The 25,953-nt window shown below is 39.8% G+C and overlaps 1 protein-coding gene across 4 annotated transcripts in view; it reads right to left on the bottom strand.

The window, feature by feature from the left end:
• Positions 1 to 25,953, bottom strand: part of LOC147025789 (kinesin-like protein KIF13A) — a 178,372-nt gene that overhangs the window by 11,582 nt on the left and 140,837 nt on the right. For all 4 annotated transcript variants that reach the window (XM_085880595.1, XM_085880594.1, XM_085880597.1 and 1 more), the window contains exons 30-33: positions 24,959 to 25,080; positions 17,211 to 17,387; positions 16,484 to 16,579; positions 14,705 to 14,863 (exon numbers count right to left, since the gene is read on the bottom strand). In XM_085880595.1, coding sequence (XP_085736721.1) covers positions 14,705 to 14,863; positions 16,484 to 16,579; positions 17,211 to 17,387; positions 24,959 to 25,080 — 554 coding nt within the window. The remainder of the gene's footprint in view (positions 1 to 14,704; positions 14,864 to 16,483; positions 16,580 to 17,210; positions 17,388 to 24,958; positions 25,081 to 25,953) is intronic.

The following is a 25,953-nucleotide window of genomic DNA, read 5'->3' as shown; positions in this document are numbered from 1 at the left end:
CTTTTTTCCTTTCATATTTTTCATTCCATTCAAAGAGCGAACCAATGAATATTTGTCCATGTTCTACTTTCAGGAATAAATTGATTTTCTTATTACATTCATCACCATCGAATATATTCACAAACATGACTTTGGAACTTAGTTCTTGGTTTATGTCTTCGTTGAGCAGAAATAAAATGATAAACTTCTCTTAATGTTCTTGTTTGACCACCTCCTGAGCCACATATCATTTTGAGATTGCAGTAAATTGTTTTTCCATTGTTCAATTGATAACCATCAAAGTTTTCAGTCCATTCAAGGATATTAATTTTTTTTTCTTTACATCCTCCAACTTATTTGTAATTAAATTTATCCACTTATTTGTAATTAAATTTATCCACTTATTTGTTTTATCTCCTTTTATCCCAGTTATTTCTTCAATAAGACTTATTTGATATTTCTCACATTCTTTATGTTTCCCATTTAAATGCCAAGGCTGATTACATCTCCACTCTTTGGTTTGGTTATTGCTTGGTTCCATCATTTATAAATCAGTAAAAAGACGGCGGTAGCCTCTTAACACTTATAACCATAAGGGATACTCTTGATTCCATTCTCTAAAATATATGTTTTATCATAAAAAGCTCCAAATGCAATCTTATTTATCTCTTCTGTATATAATTGATGTTTATAACTTCTTATTGTATTCATTTTTCTCTACTCTTCCTTCTTTAAGGGTAAACAGTTGTAATAATGTTTAAAGTTTATTGTTTCCTTCATTATATTTTTCTTTATTCCCTTTAGCTTCTCATCACACCTTTCAATGTTATTATCAATATACATAAAAGCATGAGACTTTGATCTCAAATCCACAAATTCACTCATAACCTTTATACCCAACTCATCCTTAAACTTACCAATAACCTTTTTATTCTTTAATGAAAACAACACATCACCTGACTTATGGCAATGAATAACATTGGATTCAAGGTTTGTAAGTGTATCATATATATATATATATATATATATATATATATATATATATATATATATATATATATATATATATATATATATATATATATATATACATATACATATCATTATTATCAATCATATCCTCATATACATCACTTCTCTTAATTTCTAGTATAAAACTATCTGTATCCATATATAACAATGACACATTATCCTTATACTTTGATTTTAAATTATTATAGTAATAGTCATACATTAATGACTTTGACAAGTCAAGAATTGATGTTCCTATATAAATAGGTTTATCCATTTCAATACTCTCTTTTTTTCAACGGAATAGCACAAAAGTTATCTGCAAACACCCCTGCTCGTTCAAAACTTGGTCTATTGATTAACTTTGAAGCCTGTTTCCAAGATGTAGAGAGTCTTATGTTTTGTCGATTCCTAACATTTTTCCATCGTCTTTCCAAATACAGCATTATTCAGTAATTTATAAAAGTCCTTCTCAAAATCTGTTTTTGCCTCTGTTCTCCATTTATTAAAAATCAATATACTTCTTTAACCAATGACTGTTTAAATTTCAAAATTCCATGAATTTTTCTCACTCTCAACCCAGCAGATCAATATTGTCTCAAGTTCCTTTGATACAAAACATAACTTTCTTTATCATTTAATGTTGTAAGTAGTTTTTCTGAAGATTTACCTTTTATATTAAATGACTGTTGGTAATCACTGAACCATTCTTTTCTTGGACTTTCTTTATCAGGGGCATAAGGTCAGTCTTTATGTTTGTTATGAAGTTCTTCTGGATATTTTAAATCAACCTCAAAATAATATCCAACTTCAGCTTCATACAATTCTTTTTGAGAGGAGATAACAATGTCAAGTAAAACTTTTTCATAATGTTTTTCTTTAACCCATTTAAGTTTTTCATAAGGTAAAGATTGAGACACAGCCCACCCATACAAATTCTGAGCATCAAAATACATCAGGTAAAAGTTGTCCTCATTCTAATTATAATCAAGAAGATATTTGTTATTTGCTTCAGCATATCTCTTGGAACATACTTGAGATATTCCTCCTCTTTTAGCCTTCTCTATCATTAAAAGCATATCTACATCACTGATGAATTCCAAATTTAGTTTTGTCATTTTTAACAGAGCACGCCAAACCCGGGGCTGTGTAATCGTGAACGGGGTCTAATCCATAAGAATTTTTCTTATGACAGACTGTTCTAAAAGTTTCAAACACATCAGCCAATAACAATACAAATCATGATGTTCTCCAAGATTCTTTGTATTAAACTTCTCCCAAACCTTTTTTGCTTGTGCAGAATCTCAAACAGAAATCAGAGTTTTATTTAACTTTCCATATAAACTTTCCCTTGAAGGAAGTTGTGTTTCTTTACACTTCTCAAATGAATCCATACAGTCATACGGATATATTCCATTTTGTGATAAGAGATCCATCTCTTCTTGATTTGAGATTCGGGAAGTTTTTAATATTTGATGCTAAGTTAGATAATGGACTTGTCATAAACTTGTATGTGTCAAGAAATCTGATATGGGTTATGGGGGATGTATGAATTGTTTTTTGAATGAGATGTATTCTTGATCTGTGCAAGGAATGGCAGAAATATCTCCAGATATCTTTGAAAGCTCATTTATAAATATATGTCATAGTGAGCATTATTGTGAAGAAAGACAGGAATAAAGTTTGGAGGCTTGTAATTAAGATTACAACGGGAATGAGCTGGACCTCTATATTTACCAGGAAGATAAGAGATCCCGAACCTTGACCTCTCCCTCAATTTTCTACTCACAAATATGACAGATACTGTTCTTTCTAAATTCCTTTTTCTCTTCCTTTGTTAATTATATTGGTTTGTTGGTTTTAACCATTATTTCTCTTAGTCTTATACAGTCTTTTTTCCAATTGTCTTGCAAACTCCTCTGAGGCATCTTCTCCTCTATAAAGTTCTAACTTGTATTCGTCACCAACAGATGATTTGATGCAATAACAGAAACCACAAGGAGTATGTTGTTGTTATTTATTTGTGCATGATTTATTTGGATTTGGAGAAACAGTATCTATCTTTTCGAGGATACTTTCAAAATCAGCATATATCACAAACGGATGTTTTATAGATTTGTTAAAATCTTTGAATGATACGTTTGAACCTGCTTTTGGTAAATTGATTACGGTTGATTTATGATTACTACAACATTTGAATGTTGATTTAATCGTTCTTTTGTGTGAAAGGAGTTAAGACATCTCTTACAACGATAGGTTTTACATTTTATCTTCTATATTTGTGATTTGGTTAATCTTGAGAATTTTTTGATGAAAGCATAATGTGATTTTTCCTTTGAAGTAAAGTGGAGAAGGTCAATGTGTGTTTCATCATTTTTGTAGTTGTTTGAAATTTTTAATATCTGAACTTTGTTAATCCATATACATTAACAGATGGATTATTCATTCTAATCAAATTTAGGAATATCTCTCAATGACATTGGAAACTTTAAATCTTTAACCTTTAACCTTTAATGTATTCTAATATTTCTTATAATGTTCAACCATTTCAGGATTCCATTGTGGAGGATGTAAGTGAGCAAGAACAGACCATAGAAAACATTTATTATCTTTGTTTTGAATATTAACAACCACTTAAGTTTTATCTCTTTTGGTAAATCAATATAAGAAGAAGCTTGAAGAGGATCTGATTTTAAGATGTGTATATCTAAAAAGATTATTTTTGTAATAGTAAATGCACGACCTACTACAGTGTTATCAACATTTTGTTGTTCTCTCTGGAGTTCATCGTAAACATCACATCTTACAAAATCTTGAAATGATGAGATTATGTGAGGGTTTGTCCTCATATATGGAGTAGTTTCATCGTCTTGTCTTACCATATTCAATTTTACTCCCATATAAAACTTAAAAGTTTTCATTTCACTTAATGTGTTTTTAATTATAGTTTCAATACTTTGTTTAACCATATCAACAGCTTGCATGATTGAAGATGGTGCATGGTCTTGAAAGTGAAACAATCTTATTTTTATATGCCCTTAAAATGCCCTATGCACAACAATGAGAACAATACGACCTGGAGAAGTGAAAGGTGAAGATTATTACTATATTTCAATGGAGGAACATATGCAATTGAGGAATGAAGGTCAAATATTTGAGGAGGTTTCTCTTGCTGCAACAAAATATTCACATTGTAAGAGTGAGTTAAAGAAAATAAAATCTGGTGGTCTTGGGATATTAGAAACTAATCCAGAAGGAATTAGACAAAGTATTAAACATCTGAGTGGTAATGGGGTTAAGATTTTATCATTCAGTTTTGATGTTGATGAAGAAACTCAATGCAAACGTATAGTATGAAAAGCAGAGATACAAGTATTAGTGAAGAAGAAATTACAACTCGTGTTAATGTTAATAAAGAATTTGATGAAATATTTCAAGAAAAGGATGCATTTGAACACATCTACTTGAATGATGAAGATAAGGAAAATTTCCCGGTTGATCTTTACAATTCATTAAATGATATTTTCCAATAAATAAATGGATGCGAAAGAAAGAGCAAGAAGATTTAAGGAACTTCAAGAGTTGGTTTCAAAAGTTGTAAAACAACAGGAAGACATAAAGAAGAAACACAGACAGAAACTAACGGGTGAAGAAGCATTTGAAAGAAAACAAGATAAAAATTTTAAACCACTTTTAAAAACTTCGCAAGAAAAAATTATCGATGTTTCCACAGTTCCCACAATAGAATACACTCCTAAAAAAACTTCAAATGTTAAAAGATTTCAAATGATGGAGGAAGAATTAGAGCATATAGGAGAATTAGCATATGATGATGCAGGATTATTTCAACAACTGGAAGAGATTAATCAACCCCCTGATTATGTTGTGAATGCTCTTCAAAACAATGAATATTTCGCTGATTCAAAAACCAAAGCAGGACTCATTCCAACAGAACAACCAGCAATATTTCATCTTGTTCAAGAAAAGGTATTGATATTTAATGATGAATTAAAGTTCTTGAGTTCTGCTCAACCCCCTGTTAAATTAACTCCCAGATTAATGTTTCTTCTCACAAAATACAAAAGTATTTTGATCAACCATTGGACATGAGAAATAATGATGATTGAGAATATATTGATCTGCTGGACTCTCTTAATTTTAGGGTTAGTCTTTCTGGTAAAAGTCGGAAGAATGAGAAGGAGAAACACATTATTCAGGCTTGAAGTATCCTTGGTTCAGGTGTTAGTTTTATTCCAAATGACCCAACACAATTAGTTTATAGACTGTTGTTGTTGTTGTTAGGTACGAAGAAGCCTGGAAATAACAATTGTTTTAATGAAGCATCAGCTATTTTTGACCAGTTGATGAACATGAAAATAATAATTAAATGTCAATACAAAGATATTTTATCTCATATTAAATAAGATGAGAAGCACAATCCGAGTTTTAATTTCACAACAAGCGACCACACATCTTCATTCACATACCAACTACAACTTGACGCAACAAAAGAATATGAGGTGTCTTTATTGTCCATGGAAACTTATAACACCATATTTAATATCACCGAGAAAAATGACAAGTTTAGTTATAATCCGGGAAGTGGATACGAAACGATAACAGTTTCACCCGGAGAATATGAGATTTCTCAAATATCTTCCGAAATTGCTCGTATTATGAAAGAACAGGGTGATGAACCAAAAATATTGTTATAGATATTCAAAAACATACTTCAAAATCAACGATTAAACTTAAAAATAACTACAAGGTTGATTTCACAATTGATAATTCATTTAGAGAGTTATTGGGTTTCTCCTCAAAAAAGATTGCAAGTAATGGGACGGTTTTCAGTGATAATGTCATTCAAATATCCTCAGGAATAAATTCGGTATTAATTCACTGTGATTTGATTGATGGCACTTATAATGATGGTATAAGAACAAATACAATATTTTCATTCAGTGCATACTCAACCCCAATTGGCTATAAATTCAAATTGGACCCCAAAAATCTGGTTTATCTCCCTGTGTCAGGAAAAACCATACACAGAGTAAATTTAAGCATAACCGACCAAGATAATCGCATGATTTCTTTTAATGGAGAAATTATATCCATCAGAATTCACCAACGAAGTTTTCCAATAAATAAATACGATGGTCATTGTAAGGAAACACGAGTTGGGAAAATATAAAATAATTACAGGGGAGGGGATGTTCCTTTCCCCATACTACAAGGGTGAAGGTATGTATCTTGGAAGAGGATACTATAAACCTAAGAGACAAAGGGGTGTCGGACATCAATTTAGAGGAGATGGGATAATTGAGACTCTAATAGGTATAGGTTCAACTATTCTGAAACATAAATACCTAATTGGTTCAACTGCTTCTGCTGTGGGAAATGTAGCGGGTGCCATAAAGAGTATAAAAGATGCCCAAAAGGAATCTCATAAATTACAAGCAATAAAATAAATTATGAAAGGTAAAACTCAGTTGTCTCCCCAAGAACAACAGAAAATAATTCAAATACTTGGGTCAGGGTTTCAAAAGTTTTAACATCTTTTTTTCCAAAATAAATACAAGTATGAAAGCAATTGATAGTATCTGCGATTTGGATGATACCATTGTCATCTCAAACTCAACTAAAAAATAAGATTATTTCAAGGTAAATGCAATAACTGGAAAAGACTGGAATGCAAATGGAACAAAAAGTTTTGAAATAAAAAAAATCAACAAACTTATTTGAATCTATCCAAAAGTTCATTGTTGTGCAAATTTACATTCACTAAGGCTGTGAATAACACAAACGCCACACTCATAAATTATTTCTTCTGGAAAATGTTTGATAGTGTTCGTTTGTACATTGGAACACAAAAAGTGGAAGCGGTTATGTCTCTGCCACATCTGAAATGGTAAAATTTACACTATATTCATTTCGTGATAGAATGGGGAAGGGGGCTGTCGAAGGTTTTATTCCTGATATGTCAATGGGAACAAACACAGACCCTGCATATAGTCAAAGGAAAGGAATGTATAATGATGATACAAAAGCAGATAATAGTTTTACTGTGGCAGTTCCTCTTAAAAGTATCTTTGGATTTTGTGATCACGCCAAAGTTCTGTCTGGTCTTAAAATTAGATTTCAACTGCAAAGGATTGATAATGAAAATAGATTGCTTTTTGGTGTGGCTAATGCTTTTGCTGATCAGAATAAATTTCTAATTCATGAAATTAGTTGGTATATTAGTGAATATACTCCTAATCTTAAAACAGAAGAGATGTTGAATAGAAGACTTTACTCAAAGAAGCCACTTGATGTATCATACCTTAAAAGAAGATGCCAACACGTTAAACTGAACAAAACCACTTACACATGGAATTTGCGTGTTCTGGAAGGAAAGCCACGAGATCTATGGGTCATTTAAAAAAAAAATGGTGATACTGCTACTGATAAGAATAATGCATTGAGTGATAATGATAAGGTGATACAACTTCACATTTCTCGAGATGGAACATTTTATCCACGAGATAGATTGGAAATTAATTGGGAAAAATATGATTATGCTGAAGCATACAAGTCTTACCAAAAGGTGTGTGAAAGCAATGGAAATAAAGAACCCATTTTGGATATGACAGCATTTAAAAGTTTGTATACAATCTATGCGATTGACCTGAGTGCTCAAAAGGAAATGAGAAAGTCTAATCGAGTGGATACTTCCCCATACATTGAAAGAGGAGAGAGTGAAGAAGTTGATACATGTTGTTTACTTTTGGAAGAAACACAAATACAGATTAATACAGATAATGGTGTTATGATTAGTCTCACATAATAAGGAGGGACGCCCTGCCAACGTTAGACTCGCCCACGCGCACGGTTGCTGGCGAGTACGCGAAGAATGCCGTGAGCAGAGTGTTGCTGCTGTGAGAGCAAAGATGTTGTGGATGTAAAAATCCTAACTATAAAAATAACTCACAGCACATGTATGTAATTCGCATTAGACACAGGTAGGGGGCCCTAACTCGAAACGCACACTTATCGAAATAACTCGGCTACGGGAACGGCTGTCTGTCTGTGTGCACAAGGCTTCCAGATTCGCAACAATAGAACAATGGGGGTATGATATGAATGATTTTGGGTATAATTGGTCATTTAAAATAAACCTATAATACCTGGAACAATTAAATCAGTCTCCTAAGGAAGAATATTATCCACTTGGTGCTGAGAATGAGTTTTGTGGAAGCACGATTAGTAAACAACAAATATAAGAATTTAATAATGGTTTTGCCGTAGTTTATATCATGAAAACAGAAAAAAAAAAAAAAAAAAAAACAGGATCATATATAATAAGTAAGGAAATACAAAATGATTTAACTATGGGAAGATTTGGGGGGGGGGTGTTTCCTGTCATTATATTAAGCTGTCATATATTTCTAATACATAAATGACAGCAAGAAGGCTTCAAGAAAATTATCATTTCTGTGTCCAAGCATACATTCAAGAAAAGGGGATTCGGTATTTTAATAAATATGTTCTACAACATAAGAATGAGATATTTTCAATAAAAGATTGGCTTTATACTGATGTTAAAAAACCAACAACTTTGGATTTAATTAAAATGTTAAACAATGAAAAAATTATAAAGTTAAGAAAACGCAAGGCTCTGAGAAATTCAGAAGAAATTTTGTTGGTTTCCTGTTGTAAAAAAAATTATTTTGGATACAGGAATAACAAGAAATCCTGATGAATATATGTATAATATTCTATGGGGTGAAAGTGATTCAAGAATAGTAAGGGAGGAGGAAGGAGTTAAAGAAACTGAGACAAAGGAGGAGAGAGGAGGAGGAAAAGGAGAGGGAGAAGAGAGAAGGAAGAGAGAAGGAGAGGGAGGAGAGGGAGAAGAGAGAGAAGGAAGAGGAGGAGAGAAGGAGGAAAGAAAGAAGAGAGAGAAGGAGGAGAAGGACAGGGAGGAAAGAGAGAATAAATAAATATAAAAATATGGAAACCAGTGACATTAGAAAAAGATTGGGGGTATTACAGAAAATAAATAAATCTCAACGCACCGGAGGAAAACAAAGAATTGACAAGTCCATTATAAATATTTGCATCGACTATTAACATCGGTTTCAGGGAGAAGATATAAACGAGAAAATGGAGATAAAGATTATATTATTGATGATGTTGGTGTGATTGACTTTCATGAAAGTTTTCCAGTTTTTTTCTTAAATAAATGGAGGAGAGAGTGAAGACATTTCTGAGGATTCTTTATGTTTTAAAAATCAAGATTCAAATGTGCATGTTGGAAACTAAAAAGGTTTTTGCACTCTGAAGCAATTTTTCTCATAAATAAATGAGTTATTGTCTCATTTGTAAAAAGAAAACTAATACAAAAATATCACATGTTAAAAGTAAAAATAACAGGGTTATACCAAAAGGTATAGGTTCGGTGTATGTGTGGCTCTAAAAAGAGTAAATTTATCTCCAAAAACAAACGTGGAAGAGATATCGAAAAGTTTTTATCAGGAAGTAAATTTTCAACTACTGGAATACCAGGGGAATGACATCTACCAGGGTGTTTTCTGTGGTCCAGGCACAAACTTGGATAAAAGATTAGATGAGGCAGACAATCCTAAACCATGGAGTAAACCAATCAATAGGGTTGATGAAGTGTGCATGAAGCACGATATTGATTATTATGGGAATACCACAACTTTGGAAGAAAAACATGTAGCCGATAGAGAAATGTTGTATAATTTGTCTCCGATACAAAATCCAACCTTGAGAGAAAAAGTTGATGAACCTATCATGAAGAAGATGATCAGTGCTAAATTGAAACGTGGGCTTGGAAAATCAAAAAAAAACTTATAGGCTCTAATGATGTCATTAAAACTGAAGAACAATTATCTGATGAATTACATAAACCAACTCGAGGGGGAGCACTCGGTCGAGTGCAAAACCTCCGCCGCCAATACTGCGAGGTCACTCAAGTGAACCTGATATCCTATTCATTCAATTTGACGTCAACAGTGCTCAGAGTTATAGTTTGCAACTTTCCCTTTTACTTTTACATACTCAATTAATTCGTCATAACAAGATTCCTTGTGACAGAAATTGATTTTACGTGGGTATATCCACCTGAAGTTCCAAAATCGGCTGCAATTATAATTTTGGCATGTTTTTTGTTGGAAATCACTTATAACATAGAGAAATGGAAAAAAAAAAAAAAAAAAAATCGAAATTTTGTTGAAAAAAAGTTGCAAAAAATTTTTTTTTGGGGTGGGGGGGTTGGAAATCACTTAAAACATATAGAAATGCAAAAAAACAAAAAAATTCAAATATTTTTTCAAAATGGCCGCCTTAGCGGCCATATTGGATTTTGGACCAAGTCCAAAATCTAATGGCATGATCCATAGAACATACCTAATCCCCCACTAAGTTTCGTCAAAATCCGTCGAGGAGTTTTTCCGTAATACTGTTCACAAACAACCAAACAGAAAGGGGGTGAAAACAGTAACCTCCGATCTTCGATGGCGGAGGTTAATAATCACAAAGTTTCATGTAAGGAAGGTTTATTCCAAGCAAGTTGATTATATCTGGTCCACTAATTTGATTGAACTCAATAATGATAAGGAGTACAAGTATGCTTTAACCATTGATTTGAGGAGTGAATATGCATGGGTTGTCCCTTTAAAAAACAAAACAGGTAATACTCTTATGTTAGCCTTTCAACAGATATCTCATAAAAACAAGAGAAAACAAAAAAAAATTTGTGGACTGATGAGGGTCCAGAGTTCTCCAAGACATTTATGAATCTTCTTTAAAATAACAGCATTACATTATACAGCACCATGAATGAAGGAAAAGCGGTTGTTATAAAGCACTTCAATCGCACTTTAAAAGATAGACAATATAAAAAATTCACTCAACCCGGTTCTCAACAATGGTCATCTTTAATTCAAGATATTGGAGATAAGTATAACCATACGATTCATACCTCAACGAATACCAAACCATCAGAAACATTTACAAAATTAGAATATGAAAAAGAGATGAATTTCAGAAAGCCTTAGTTCAAAGTTGGTGATATAGTAAGAATATACAGGTGGAAATCTCATTTTGAAAAAAAAGGTTATAGTAAATGATGGACAATGAGCTTTTTAAAATCCTTGATGTAATAGATACAGCTCCTTGGACATACAAGGTATATCATTTAAAGGGGGAAGAGATTTTATGTTCATTTTATTCACAGGAATTACAAAAGACAAAGATAAATTGAAATAAACTTTTTTTTGACTCCACCCACACGAGCCCCCACCCACAAAACCACATTCATCATATTTACATAATTAGTGATTAGTTAATTAGTTCCCCACAAACATGTTAATTTAATTAAAAAATTTGCTCCACCCATCCACACAAGCTCCATCCTCAGAAGCCCCACCCACACAAGCTCCACCCATCCACAATAACCCCACCCATCCACACAAGCTCCACCCATCGACACAAGCCCCGCCCACACAAACCTCGCCCATCAGCACAAGCCACGCCCACACAAAACCCCGCCCATCCACACAAGCTCAATCCACAGAAGCCCCGCCCACACAAGCCCTGCCCCATCCACACAAGCTCCACCCATCCACAATAACCCCGCCCATCCACACAAGCTCCACCCATCGACACAAGCCGCGCCCACACAAACCTCGCCCATCCGCACAAGCCCCGCCCATACAAACCCCGCCCGCCCACACAAGCCACACCCATCCACACAAACCCCAACCATCCGCACAAGCCCCGGCCACTCAAACCCCGGCCACGCAAGCCCCGCCCGCACAGGCCCCGCCCGCACAAGCCCCGCCCACCCGCACAAGCCCCGCCCACACAAGCCCCGCCCGCACAACACCGCCCACCCGCACAAGCCCCACCCACACAAACCACGCCCACACAAACCCCGCCCATCCGCACAAGCCCCGCCCATCCGCACAAGCCCCGCCCACACAAACCCCGCCCATCCGCACAAGCCCCGCCCACACAAGCCCCGCCCATCCGCACAAGCCCCGCCCACACAAGCTCCACCCATCCACACAAGCCCTGCCCACACAAACCCCACCCATCCACACAAGCTCCACCCATCCCCCTAATCCCCCCCATGCACCCCCACCTTTGACCCACCACCCCCCTCATCCCACCCCCCCCCCACACAAACGGGGAAGGGAGGGGGGTGAGATGAGGGGGGTGGTGGGTCGTTGGGGGAGCGCACCTAACCCCCCCCCCACCTTTACATCTCCTTTATTCTTTTTTTATACTTAAGAATTAAATAATTGAAAGCAAAGCAAATAAAATTCATTAAGATAGAAAATATTAAACATTCTTCTTTGGGTAAATATTCAGTTGTAAAAATCGATGATCTTTCCCAGCAGTCTGCACCAGATGTCTTGGGATTTTGAAACTCGGACACCATATTCTGTTTTGAAACAAAGAGTGAAGAACCATTAGAGCATATAAAGATGATGAAATAATGATAATAATAATTAATAAAATAAACATTTACCTCCAGAAGATAGAGTGTTATGTCAGATTCCTCCAGATGAGCATTTAAACTGGAACAAGATGGAAATGAATCATCACCCCGTGGAATTTCAACATCTTCCCATTCAAGGTTGTGAAATTCATTCGTTTCACAGCTCATGTATGATTCAGTTTTAATGCTGAAAATAAAAAAACAGGTATTCAAAAATTACCACCATGCCAAATAAAAGGTTGTGTGGAAGGAGAACAGAAACAGACAGACGGAGACAGAGACAGTAACAGATAAAGAGACAGAGAGGCAGAGGCAGAGAGGCAGAGAGGCAGAGAGACACGTGCACGCACGCACGCACGTTTCTCACCTTGAACACGATCCATTCCATGTTAGATGACACGAGAGTAATTCTTTCCAGTCAGCAATGGTATTGTTAAGTTCATTTATGAAGATTTGAATATCTTGAAGAAAGTCGTTCATTTTTATCCACTCGTCGTGTAATTCAGATAATTCATTTCCCACATCTGTAATTAATGATGCCCTTATTGGAGACAACCTGTTAGAAAAAGACATACAATAATTATTGGTCATATAGTGATTTAATTAATGATCAGTTGCTTCACCGTCATTCTCAGATGAAGCCGTACTTTACAATGCACACACACACAAACTTACCAATATTGTGATGGGTTATCTTCGTCGGATGACAGATAGTTCATGTCTCAGTCATTTCCCATTGGGACAAGACGAGAAAAATGAAAAAGCCATCAGACATAATTTTTCGATCGAGAGCTGACTTTTAAAGCACCGAGAGGAAGTGTGATTACGTAATCTTGGAAAATATCCCGGGCTTGAACACAATGGGGACAGCTTCCTGTTTTTCAACAACTCAGTAATTCTGGAAATTTTTCAGCTGCACGACTGTGTTGTACCCCATGTTACAAAACCAAAGGAAGTTTCGTGCTTGAAGAGACGAATACACTCGATTGGATCACTCTTTGAATGGAATGAAAAATATGAAAGGAAAAAAAGTGCTTTAATCAGTAAGTCTCAGTTTAACAGTTGCTCAATGGGGAAGAAATCAGTCTCCTCTCTTGACCTTATGGGCCTTGAGACAGAAAGTTTTTCCCATTCATTTGTATGGGGGGGGGGGAAGGAAATCAATCTCCTGTTTTGGGTTTTCTTGGGGTTGATTCAGAGTTTTTCCCTTTTTCCCCATTCATTTGAATGGATGCCTTAGAAACCCCATTTACCCTCTACTTATGGAGGAGGAACACACACTGACGCGCACGTGACATCAGTCATTCATGAATACCCTGGTACCCCAAGGCTTGGGGAACTTTGTGTGAAGATTCCCCTTAATCTGTCCAGCCATTCTGGAGATTTTTGTAGGTTTTAGGGTAAATGTAAGTAAATTTTAGGGTAAACAAAGTGACCTATGACGTCATGTGTGTGAACCTTTTGTTCCTCATGGATAGGAAATCACACATGTTAAGTTTCACCTCGATCTGTTCAGCCACTTCAGAGATGAAAATTTTGAAGGTTTTTTTTTTTTTTTTTTTTTAAATACAGTTGCTGAACCAGGTGACCGATGACATCAAATTTTTTTCTGTGGACCATTTTATCCCAAGGTGACCCTCAATTTTTCATACCGATTAGATATAATTGCATATGTAGAATGTTACGATGTCATAAACGACGGTACCTACGACGTCATCAAAACAAAATCACTTATTCCCCATGGTGAGTACTTGCTCCGTGTCAAATTTCAATTTTTTCCTTGGTGCAGTTTCAAAGATACAGAGGTCCAAAGTTTTTCTGTTTTTCCAACATGGCTGCCACACCACATGACCTATGACGTTATAATTATCAACAAAACATTGTACATGTGTCGTCACTCCTAATATGAAAATTTAGTCTCAACCCGACAAGCGGTTGCGGAGAAAAACACTAGTTGTGTGCGGACGGACAGACAGACAAACACACAAACAAATGGACCCAAATGCAATACTCTCTCCTTCAGTGAGGGTAATAATGTTTATATACATTTAAACAACACTGCTTGGTTTCACCCAAAACCTCCCCGATAACATTGCTCAAGTATTGTGACAAAATGTGCTTTCTGCTCATGCGTTAAGAGTTCTGTTTTGGGAACAAACTGAAGTCAAACGTTGCTCTCAGGCAAAAGAACCTCCCCCCGACCTGGCGCAGTCGATCGGCCTCGAGCAAGCTGCTAACGGCGAGGATGCGCCGTGTGTATCGCTGCATGGAAGTCTCGCCGGCGTCATCCTCATCCTCAACCTCGTCGCCGCGAGCTGCTAGAAGCGCCAGGCTCTCAACATCTTCGGCCTCCACAGAAGCCTGAAAGATGCGGTCAAAGCATTAATCCTTCCCCTACCCACAACCCCAACCATACCTTCTGTGCACAACTCTACAACGACAAATGTAACCCTTATTCACACCATTACAGTGCCATCAACACAGACATATCACGTGAAAGCTGAAGTAAATGCAAACAACCTTGTACTCGACATGGGAACGATCCAGGCTTTTCCTTTCAGTGCTTGTGCAACTGCCGGTGTGTCTATGCTACACATGCTAAGACAGAGCATTGGCAGGAAAAAAGTTTTGGATGATTTGATGTTGTCTTCTTAAACATTAGCACCTGCACGCTATTCCTTTTCCAAAGCACGATCGACATATTTATCTTAACCAATCAAGACTGCCACATGAAAAGAGAAATGAGGGATGGGCAAACAATCAATCCAGATATGAAAGGTACCAAGCTTAAATTAAGGAGATCAGAGAAAAGGAACAGATGAAGTATGAAAAGCTTTGCAGGTTTGCAGTCAAGAAGAAATTAAAATGGAAGGCAAGTTTTACTGTACTGTCTCAGGGCTGCAGAATTCAACCAATGCAACATGGGGTAATAATGGATGGGAAGGGGGTAAAAGGGGTGGGGGGGGAGAGAGGGTGTGCACCACAACATTCCTTTCACCTCACCCTTTTACACAACCGCACAATACAAAAACACAGAAATGAACTCATCGAGAAGGGAGGAGGTGGGAGATGGTGCACTCAAACACTCAGGGAAGTGGAAGGTGGTGCACTCGGGAGTTGTTCCTTCATAGTGTGGATCATTGTCAAAATGCACTTTCGGAACATCTATCTATAATTCCAGCAGTGTGTGTGTGTGTGTGTGTGTGTGTGTGTGTGTGTGTGTGTGTGTGTGTGTGTGTGTGTGTGTGTGTGTGTGTGTTTCTCGACAACCACCGGTCCGATCTAATTGAAACTTGCCAGATATATTGCTGGGGACATGAGGATGTGCCTTTTCAAGGTTTGATATTAATCAGACAAGTGCTTCCCAAGTTATGGCCATTTATTTACCAACCAATGACAAGACACGTTGTTGCGTGGGTGTGGCCAATGGGGGAAGGCAACCTCAGCCACGTTCCCCATTACGGGTTACAACGTACGGACTTCCGGAGAGTAATGACTTCGTGTATTCTAATAATTTCTCGATTTCTTATGCGAATTTATAGATAAACACAATGCCCCAAGTTATGATCGTTTTCATATTAGACAGTGCATAAATTTCGGTAACATCAGAGTGAGCTGGTTGGAATGCTCCAAACCAGGAAGTAAATTATTTTTTCTCTCTTCTCTTCTCTTCTCTTTTTGTTTTTCCTTGCGATAACATTGCGAAAAAGCAAAATACATTGGCGCTAATTGAATAATTGGCCATTAAAACTAAATTGCAAATAATCGTAACTGTGATATGCGAACTTCCGGGCCACGCACGTACGGGCACACCAGAGCGAAGAAACGGCCTGTGTGGTTGTTGTTTCTTGCTCGCGGTTGGAATTATTTATTTATTTTTTTTTAACGGACACGTACTAGTAATATAAATCACCACAACCGACCACACACACCTCTATTGCTTCTTTCCCTCTCCCTAAAACACAAGGAAAGAGCACACACCTTGGGGATGTTTGACACAATCTCGTACATGACCCCCGATTCCTGCAGCGCCGAGCTTCGCATGGAAATTCTGCGCCTGATCACCTGGGTCAAACTCTAACACACACACACACACACACACACACACACACACACACACACACACACACACACACACACACACACACACACACACACACACACACACACACACACACACACACACACACACACACACACACACAACTCCAACAGTGTTCATAGAGAAGACAATTCAATTACACTTACGACAATGACCTTCCACTTACATTTCCAAATAAAATGCGTAACTACAACATCAATACATTGAATGGTAGCTAAATAATCCATAACACCAATACATATTATGCAGATCATGTCTCAGCTAGTGTAGTTTACAAGAACAATCTGCCAAGCTTGGCACAAATTAAAAATACAATGACGAGCGAATGAAGGGATGCACAGCATCAGCACATTTACGCTAATATTTGAGTCTGCAGTGCATCGTAAATGTGCATTATGACATCATATCATCGACCCAATCTGAGCAGGACCCCCAAGCTCATCCTCGACATAGATCCCACCCAATCACACTCCCCAAAGTATGGCTCCTTTTTCAGCAATTCGCAGGAAGAACCGATTCAATACGCTTGACGCACAAAACCCTGAGGGATACAAGGATTTGAAGAAGAGTTCCGTCCTCGTGTGAGGTGTAAACAAACGCAGCTACCTGCTTGCTGTAGATGCTGAGACAGATGCGCTTGCGTAGCACCAGTTGCAAGCAGGCTGGGTAGCTCAGCTGGAGCGTCACTTTAACCACACAGAACACGTGATACCCGCTGGGTGTGACACGGTTCAACGATGGCGAATCATGGATAGACGGGTCCCAAGAAGCAATGGCGAGCACCTGCAGCAACATTACGTGCATGACCAGCAGGCACAACAAAATAATGTTTGATCATTTGAACTACATACAGTCATGCGCCACTTAACGACGGGGTTACGTTCTGAGAAACACGTCGTTAAGCGACGTCGTCGTTGTGCGAACATCATTTTTTTTTTCGTTTTCGAACATCGTACTTACACAAACCAAAACACCTTGGCTATATGGTGTAGCCTATTGCCCCTCGGATACAAACCTGTACGGCATGTTACTGAACTGAATACTGTCGGCAATTGTAACACACATCCAAGAGAGATGGAAGACACGTTAGATTTACCTTTGTGCTGTTCATGACGGCCATCGGTGTTGTTAGCAGCAGCTAACAATCTCCTCTCGCATCGATTATAGAAAGGTGAATTAGCGTTTGAATTTTATAAATACGTAATCATTGCATCGATGTTATGATTTACAAATGAAGAAACGAGCACCTGTCAATTGTGATATATATTTTCGGAACAGTGCGATTGTTTTAACAACATAAAAAGCTTCACTGAAAAATTTGTGTTTTAATGTCGACTAAGAACAACGATTTATTCGCGGAATTCTTCAATTCAAAGGTAATTTTCTTGCTGGAAGGTAAACGTGCAAACATTGGTTCAGTTTGAAAGCCGATTTCCTTGAATCCCGATTTAGCACGACCCTGTTTTTTTGCGATGACCTTTTATGGACCTCAACGATCGCATTATAACAGGGCCACACTGTCGTTTATTATCATTAATGAGGTATTATGTACTGTACAGTGTACATAATTGTACGTGCTATTTTTATACGAGGCTACATCACTCGGCGATAGGAATTTTTCAGTTACATTTTTTTCATAATTTTTTTTTTTTTTTCCAGAGCTGGCAGATCCGTCGTATATGCGATCCGTCGTTGCCCGGAACGTCGTTAAGCGGTGCATGACTATTTATATTGGGCAATGTAAGTCATCTACCGATAATAAATAAGGCAATTGTACGTATGGATATATGTCTGAAAATCACAGAAAAAAAAATAAACCAATGTCACCCTCAGGGTGACCCATATCTTGCCAAAATGTGACCACGTGTGACTTCTTTAAGGTCACACTGAGGTGAACAGAGCTGCTATTCACCAGGAGCGACTCCTTGAGGAATATCTGCCTACGAGAGATTCCGATGAGAATCGTTCTACAAAGTAACCATGAAAAATAAGCGTTTGCCTCATAACGTCACCAAATGACGTCATAATGTCTCAAGCTTGACATATCTAGAAAGCACTCATCGAGGTGTTCAATTTGAGGTACTAAACGATATGGTTCCTAAAACTTGAAAATTTTACCTTGGGGTCAAATATGTTTGACCTCAGGCGCTAACCATGAAGGTCAAGGCCAATCGCCACCAAAAATTAATGAGCTGAGCGCCAGACCATGAACTATATTCCCATGAAGTTTGAAGACGATCCGATCAAAATTACTCAAAAAATAAGGGTTTCGTCAACTCCCCTTATTTGCGACAAAATGACCTTGACCTTTGACCTTGACCTTCAAAATTTTATGCGCTGAAAGGGACCTCTATAGGCCTCTGATATGCGAAGTTACAAAAATTTCCAATGATAACTGTGCTCTGCAGAATTTTTTATACATGATTACAGACAAACAATAAAATAAAATTTTCATGAAAAATCCGTTTTTTCATCATGACATCATCAAATGACATCATAGCGTCAAACTTTTGACAGATCTGGAAAGCACTTATCAAGCGCTTTCATATGAGGTATTACTCGATGTGGTATCTAAGATTTCAAAATTTGACCTTGGGGTCAAATATGTTTGACCTTAGGCGTTAACCATGAAGGTCAAGGCCAATCGCCACCAAAAATTAATCAGCTGAGCGCCAGACCATGAACTATATTCCCATGAAGTTTGAACACGATCCGATCAAAATTACTCAAAAAATAAGGTAGGGTTTCGTCGACTCCCCTTATTTGCGACAAAATGACCTTGACCTTTGACCTTGACCTTCAAAATTTTATGCGCTGAAAGGGACCTCTAGGCCTCTGATATGCGAATTTACAAAAATTTCCAATGACAACTGTGCTCTGCAGAATTTTTTATACGTGATTACAGACATTACATTACAGATTATACGTGATTTATACGTGATTACAGATGATGGGAGTACCTCCTGTGCAGCTTCCCTTCGCAGGGCAGCTCACCGGATGACGGGATTGGGGCAAAGCCTTCAGGACCCCCAATCTTTGATAGGAGGGAAACCACGGGGTAACATCCCTGGGTCAGATTGCGGGAGAGTGTGTCGGAGTGGTGCTGAGGTGTCGTCCACTAGACGGCGGTCTCCTTGGGTTAACCTGAGGTGGTCCCTTCGGGTGGGTGCCTGGAATGTCCTATCCCTAAGAGAGGATGATCACCTGTCTCTGTTATCATCTGAGCTCAAGCGTTTGGACATCGGGATTGCAGCTCTCTCTGAGGTTCGGAGACCGGATTGCGGCGAGATAATGGTGGGTGGTTACACCTACTATTGGTCTGGTCGCTCTGATGGTTACCATACCCAAGGAGTTGCTGTAGCTGTGTCCAATAAGCTGACCCCAATGATAATTGAGGTAACACCGGTCAACGAGCGTATTATGAGATTAAGGATTCGTCACTCCTTAGGTGTCATTTCCATGGTCTCTGTTTATGCTCCGACTGAGGCGAGTGATCTCACCGTGAAGGACACATTCTACGCCACACTAGAGTCTGTGGTTGATCAGTGCCCCAGACGAGATACACTTCTAGTCTTGGGGGATTTCAATGCATCGACTGGAACTGATAGAGATGGTTATGAGGTGTGTGTTGGTCCCCATGGGTCAGGAACTATGAACCAGAATGGCACTAAGTTCCTTGACTTTGCAAGAAGTCATGGACTTAGGGTGGCTGGTTCATGGTTTCAGCGCCCACAAGCTCATCGCTGGACTTGGTATTCCAACGCTGGCGGTGTGGCAAAGGAGATTGACCATGTCCTCCTTGACGGTCGTTGGAGGATGATCCAGAACTGCAGGGTCTACCGGAGTGCTCAGTTCCTCAATACTGACCACAGGCTTGTTGTAGCAACTCTAAAGCTGCACCTTAAATCCTGGAGAATGGTACCATCCCAGCCGAGGCTGGATGTTGCCAAGCTCAGGGATGAGAGAGTAGCTGAGGAGTTTGCGAACAGGCTGAGTGGACACTTGGGGGTCTGGGTGCTTTGGGGGGTCCTGAAGAGTTGTGGAGCGCCTTCAAGACCACCGTCCTTGATGTTGCCGGTGGATGCCTTGGAGCTCACCGCAGGGCAAAGAAGAATTTTGTCTCTCAAGGGACACTGGATACCATTGACCAGAGTCGCAGGGCCAGGCTGAATGGCAGAGCTGAGCTGTTCAGGGAGCTGAGGCGTAAAACTGTACGTGCACTGAGGGTGGACAAGGAGGCCTATGTGCGAGGAATCTGTGAGGGGGTAGAGCATCACCTGTGGACAGGTGATTCTCGTCCCGCTTACAGGGGAATTCGTGCATTATGTTCATCAAAGCCCATCCCTCGGAGCACTACAGTTCGAGCAGAGAGTGGTAGGCTCTTGACAGAGGAGTCTGAAGTGAAGGCCCGCTGGGCCGGTTATTTTGAGCGGTAGTACCAGGCTGATCCCCCAACTGTCGAGTTGGACGTCAAGGGTGTTACAATCCCTGTTGCTGACCCTCGAATCAACTGTGGTCCACCTACGCTTGTGGAAACACGGGCTGCGGTGAACCAGTTGAAACGGGGCAAAGCTCCAGGGATCTGTGGCATCCATGCCGAACTTCTCAAGGCTGGTGGTAATGCTGCACTCGTGTCGTTGCATGCAGTTTTGTGCTCTGCCTGGAACACAGGCATCATCCCAACTGACTGGAAGAGGGGCCTTGTTGTCCCTCTCTGGAAAGGGAAGGGTGATCGCCAAGACTGCAACAACTACCGATGGGTGACGCTGCTCTCAGTGCCGGGCAAGGTCTTTGCTCGGATAATTCTCGATAGGGTTCGCCACCATCTGCTTGAGCACCAGCGTCCAGAGCAGTCAGGCTTTACACCAAAGAGGTCAACGATTGACCGTATCCTTGCACTTCGTGTCCTCACCGAACGCAGACGAGAGTTTCGGCAGGGGCTGCTTGCAGCCTATGTTGATCTCTGTAAAGCGTTCGATTCAGTGAATCGGGATGTCCTCTGGAGGATTCTTGGTCTTCGTGGGGTGCCACCAAAACTGATCGATCTGATGTCTGAACTCTACTCTGGTACTGAGAGTGCTGTGAAGTGTGGTGGTACCATCTCTGACTTATTTCCAGTTGTCACTGGAGTTCGTCAGGGATGTGTACTTGCCCCCACACTTTTCAGCACTTGTATGGACTGGATTCTAGGGAGGATGTCGGAGAGATCAAGTTGCGGTGCGTCATTTGGGAATGTCAAGATCTCGGACCTTGACTTTGCAGATGATGCAGTCATCTTTGCGGAGACTTTAGACATCCTCTTGGGGGCCCTCGAGGTGCTGAATGAGGAGTCGGAGCCATTGGGATTACGGGTTTCTTGGGTCAAAACTAAGATCCAGGCTTTCGGTGACATCTTGGATGCTGCTGTCCTGTCTGTGGTGAGGATGTTGAGGTCGTGGAGAGATTCACTTACCTTGGCAGTGATATTCATGTCTCTGCTGGCTGCGAGTCAGAGGTCAATAGACGTCTGGGTCGGGCCTGGGGAGTCATGGATTCACTGGATCATGGGGTGTGGCGCTGCCGGTACCTGTGCGGGAGGACGAAAGTCCGAGTCTTCAGGTCCTTGGTACTTCCAGTCTTGCTCTATGGGTGCGAGACTTGGACTCTGACCAAGGATCTGAGACTTAATTCCTTTGGTACCAGGTCTCTTCGGAGAATCCTTGGCTATCGCTGGTCGGATTTTGTGTCCAACGAGAGGTTGCTGAGAGAGACTCGGATGAGATTTGTTACCTGCATAGTCCGTGAGCGTCAGTTGCGGCTGTATGAACATGTGGCTCGTTTTCCTGACTCTGATCCTGCTCACCAGATTCTCTCAGCGAGGGAGTCTCATGAGTGGAGGAGGCCAGTGGGTCGACCACGTGCCTCATGGTTGCAACAGGTTGACCATCATCTCAAGGAGATGGGGATGGGCCTGGCATCTGCCTGGGGGATGGCCAGACGGAGGCCCCTGGAGTACCGGCGGAAAGTGGACGCAGCGACGTGCTGTTCTGGCACATGCTCCCATACCTGACCTGACCTGATTACAGACAAACAAAAAAATAAAATTTTCATGAAAAATCCGTTTTTTCGTCATGACATCATCAAATGACATCATAGCGTCAAACTTTTGACAGATCTGGAAAGCACTTACCAAGCGCTTTCATATGAGGTATTACTCGATATGGTATCTAAGATTTCAAAATTTGACCTTGGGGTCAAATATGTTTGACCTTCGGCGTTAACCATGAAGGTCAAGGCCAATCGCCACCAAAAATTAATCAGCTAAGCGCCAGACCATGAACTATATTCCCATGAAGTTTGACGACGATCCGATCAAAATTACTCAAAAAAATAAGGGTTTCGTCGACTCCCCTGATTTGCGACAAAGTGACCTTGACCTTTGACCTTGACCTTCAAAATTTTGTGTGCTGAAAGGGACCTCTATAGGCCTCTGATATGCGAAGTTACAAAAATTTCCAATGATAACTGTGCTCTGCAGAATTTTTTAGACGTGATTATAGACAAACAAACAAACAAACAAACAAACAAACAAACAAACAAACAAAAAAAACATACAAGCTGACTAACATATCTTGCAAAAACTTCGTTTTGGCAAGATAACTAGAATGGCTGGCCCGACATCCACCAACTTTTGCATATGTGTTTGTAGTATCCACCTTCAGGTCATAGGCAAAAAATTCCACCTTCCTGCGAGGAGTGGGGCGGCGGAGACAACCTGCCAATGCTCCCAAAGTGAGTGGCTGTTTCTTTTTAGTACTGTATACCAAATAGTTAATTCCATCGACTTTCAAAAGGAACTTTTTTGGCTGCTCTGAGAGCACCCTTATTCTGGACATTTCCATCTGTCTGTCTGTCCACGAAACTTTGTTCAAGCCTTGGGACGAAACCACTCAACTGATTCCAATGAAATTTGGTAGGTAGGACCAATATATCTGGGAATCGTGTGCTTTCGAATATGGGACCCCGGGCCCTAGCCAAGGCCCTTTAAAGTGGATGTGTATCAAAAAATCGAAAAAAAAAAAATCGAAGCTTAGAGTTCTGTGCGCAATCTATCTAGCTCCCTTCATGCCAATTTGCAGCCCGAACAAAAAATATTTGGAGGAGGAGATAGGTATTGGGCGAGTACATGTCGAACATTTCAGAAACAGTTAATTGCGAATATCTCTAAGAGAAAGAGTCTGATTTTGATGAAACTTGGGTGAAATGTGTACAATGTGGCGAGCATGTACACGAAAATGAATGGTTCCTATGTACACCTCCATTACTTAGCAACAGCTAAAATACTTTATCGTACATTGTACACTTATTGTGGACTGTACAAAAAAAATCAATACCTCCGAAACTGGACCTCTGAGGGACCTGTTTTTTTGTGCCCAAGGAGAATGTCTTACAGCATCATATGAAAAATAAAATCTTTAGCGAATAGATAAATGGAATTACCAGGGCTGCCATTTGTTAGAGTCTCTTTGGAAACATGCCTGAAATTTCACAAGGTGGGTTTCTGGGCACAAACTAAGAGGGCTGTGATAATCATATTTATTGTGCTAAATTGATTGATAGCATGTACATGAATATCGGCTCGTCGCGTCGGCCAGCTTTCCATCGAGAGCGAGAAGCCATGTCGCTGACCGGCTTGTTCCATTATTTATAAGTTCTATGGCTCACAGAGAAGCCGTGTGAGCATGGACAGAAATACAAGATAACACTGAATTCGAATTCAGCCAAACACAGCCATTGACCTTGGTGGAAGCGAATAACTACACGGTGCACTTTAGGTGCTGGCACAACCATCTTCCGACGTCGCTTTTCATTCCGCAGTAAAGGGGAAATAGAGGACAAATCTCCCCCACACCCTTCCACCACCATAATATCTCCCGAACTATTCCCCCTTCACCATTGTCATCCCCCAGGAGAGCGAATTGATAGCGATTTGGTTCACTTTTCGCAATACTGCAAGGGCGCAATGTTTGTCACGATGTACCTGCAGAATAATAAATGAAATGAAATGAAAATGCTAAGACCATTTATCGATTGTTCGAAAACTCAGATTCACATTTTCGTGCAATTAGAATCGTGGCAGGTCGAGGTGAAGGATCAAGTTTAAACTTTCCCCAAGGACACGTTATCTTCTTCATTTTTGGGGAAAATGTTTTTATGATATGGCTTGTCACTCCAATCTGGGACCTTGTGTGCAAGATGTGTTTTAGAAGAACACCAACGAAAATATTTAAACTGCCGGCGAGTTTCCAATAGGCATGTTTACTCTATACAATAGATCCTGTTGTGGTGGGAGTCACAAAAAAAAAACAACCGACCTGGTCTGGAGCTTGGCGGATGATTGGCAGGAAGTAGAACTGTGAGCCACGCTCACCAGGCAGGAAACAATCCTGGCCTGCCACTTGCTCATCGAGTAACTCCGCTGCACCCAGATCCTCAACTGGATGGCATGAGAGATAGAGAGCACGATATGAGCATCAAGAAAAAGAGAACAATGATATATATATATATATATATATATATATATATATATATATATATATATATATATATATATATACATATAAAAAAAATATATATATATATGTATAAAATTCACAATACACCATAAAGGGTCCTTCGATCAGTTATGACGCTAAGTTTATGTGCAGATAGTTCCCCACCGTTGTTTAAAGAGATTTCTTCTTGTTCACCGGGCTGCGACTCTGAGATATGCGTTTTTCTTTTTCTATTGTTATTTTGAACAAACCTCCACGCAAGCAACAAGCCGCGTTGAAAACCGTCGAACGAAAAAGGGAAGCAAAAGAGTTCCGATGGGCGCGCGGATTTTTCCCGCCTGTTTCTCCGAGTGTGACGGAGGCAGGGGGAGGGCAGCTCGCCGCCGATTGGTGGATGAACAGCGTGAGGCGGTCGGGGTGAGGGAATGCCCCTTTTTGGGAAGCTTCCAGAAGGGAGGTGGAGGCAGGAGCGGGGTGGGGCGAAGGGCGGAGCCTCAGATTATAAAAGGGCGGACGCACATGAGCTCTCGCCCTGTGGTCCATCATCCGTTCTCTCTCTGGTCCATGAGCTCTCGCCCTGTGGTCCATCATCCGTTCTCTCTCTGGTCCATGAGCTCTCGCCCTGTGGTCCATCATCCGTTCGCTCTCTGGTCCATCGTCCATTCTCTCTCTGGTCCATGAGCTCTCGCCCTGTGGTCCATCATCCGTTCTCTCTCTGGTCCTGAAGCCCCTTCTGCCCTTCAGTCTTTTCTTGTTCGGTCGTGGGTCGTAAAAGCACCAGCAGCAACGCCGGAGAGAGCTCGCTGACCACGCCA

This window comes from Eptatretus burgeri, chromosome 5 (genome assembly GCF_056783735.1).
Source record: "Eptatretus burgeri isolate ZD-2024b chromosome 5, Ebu_testis_v1, whole genome shotgun sequence".
NCBI lineage: Eukaryota > Metazoa > Chordata > Myxini > Myxiniformes > Myxinidae > Eptatretus > Eptatretus burgeri.
This window is presented reverse-complemented; position numbering and strand designations above follow the sequence as displayed.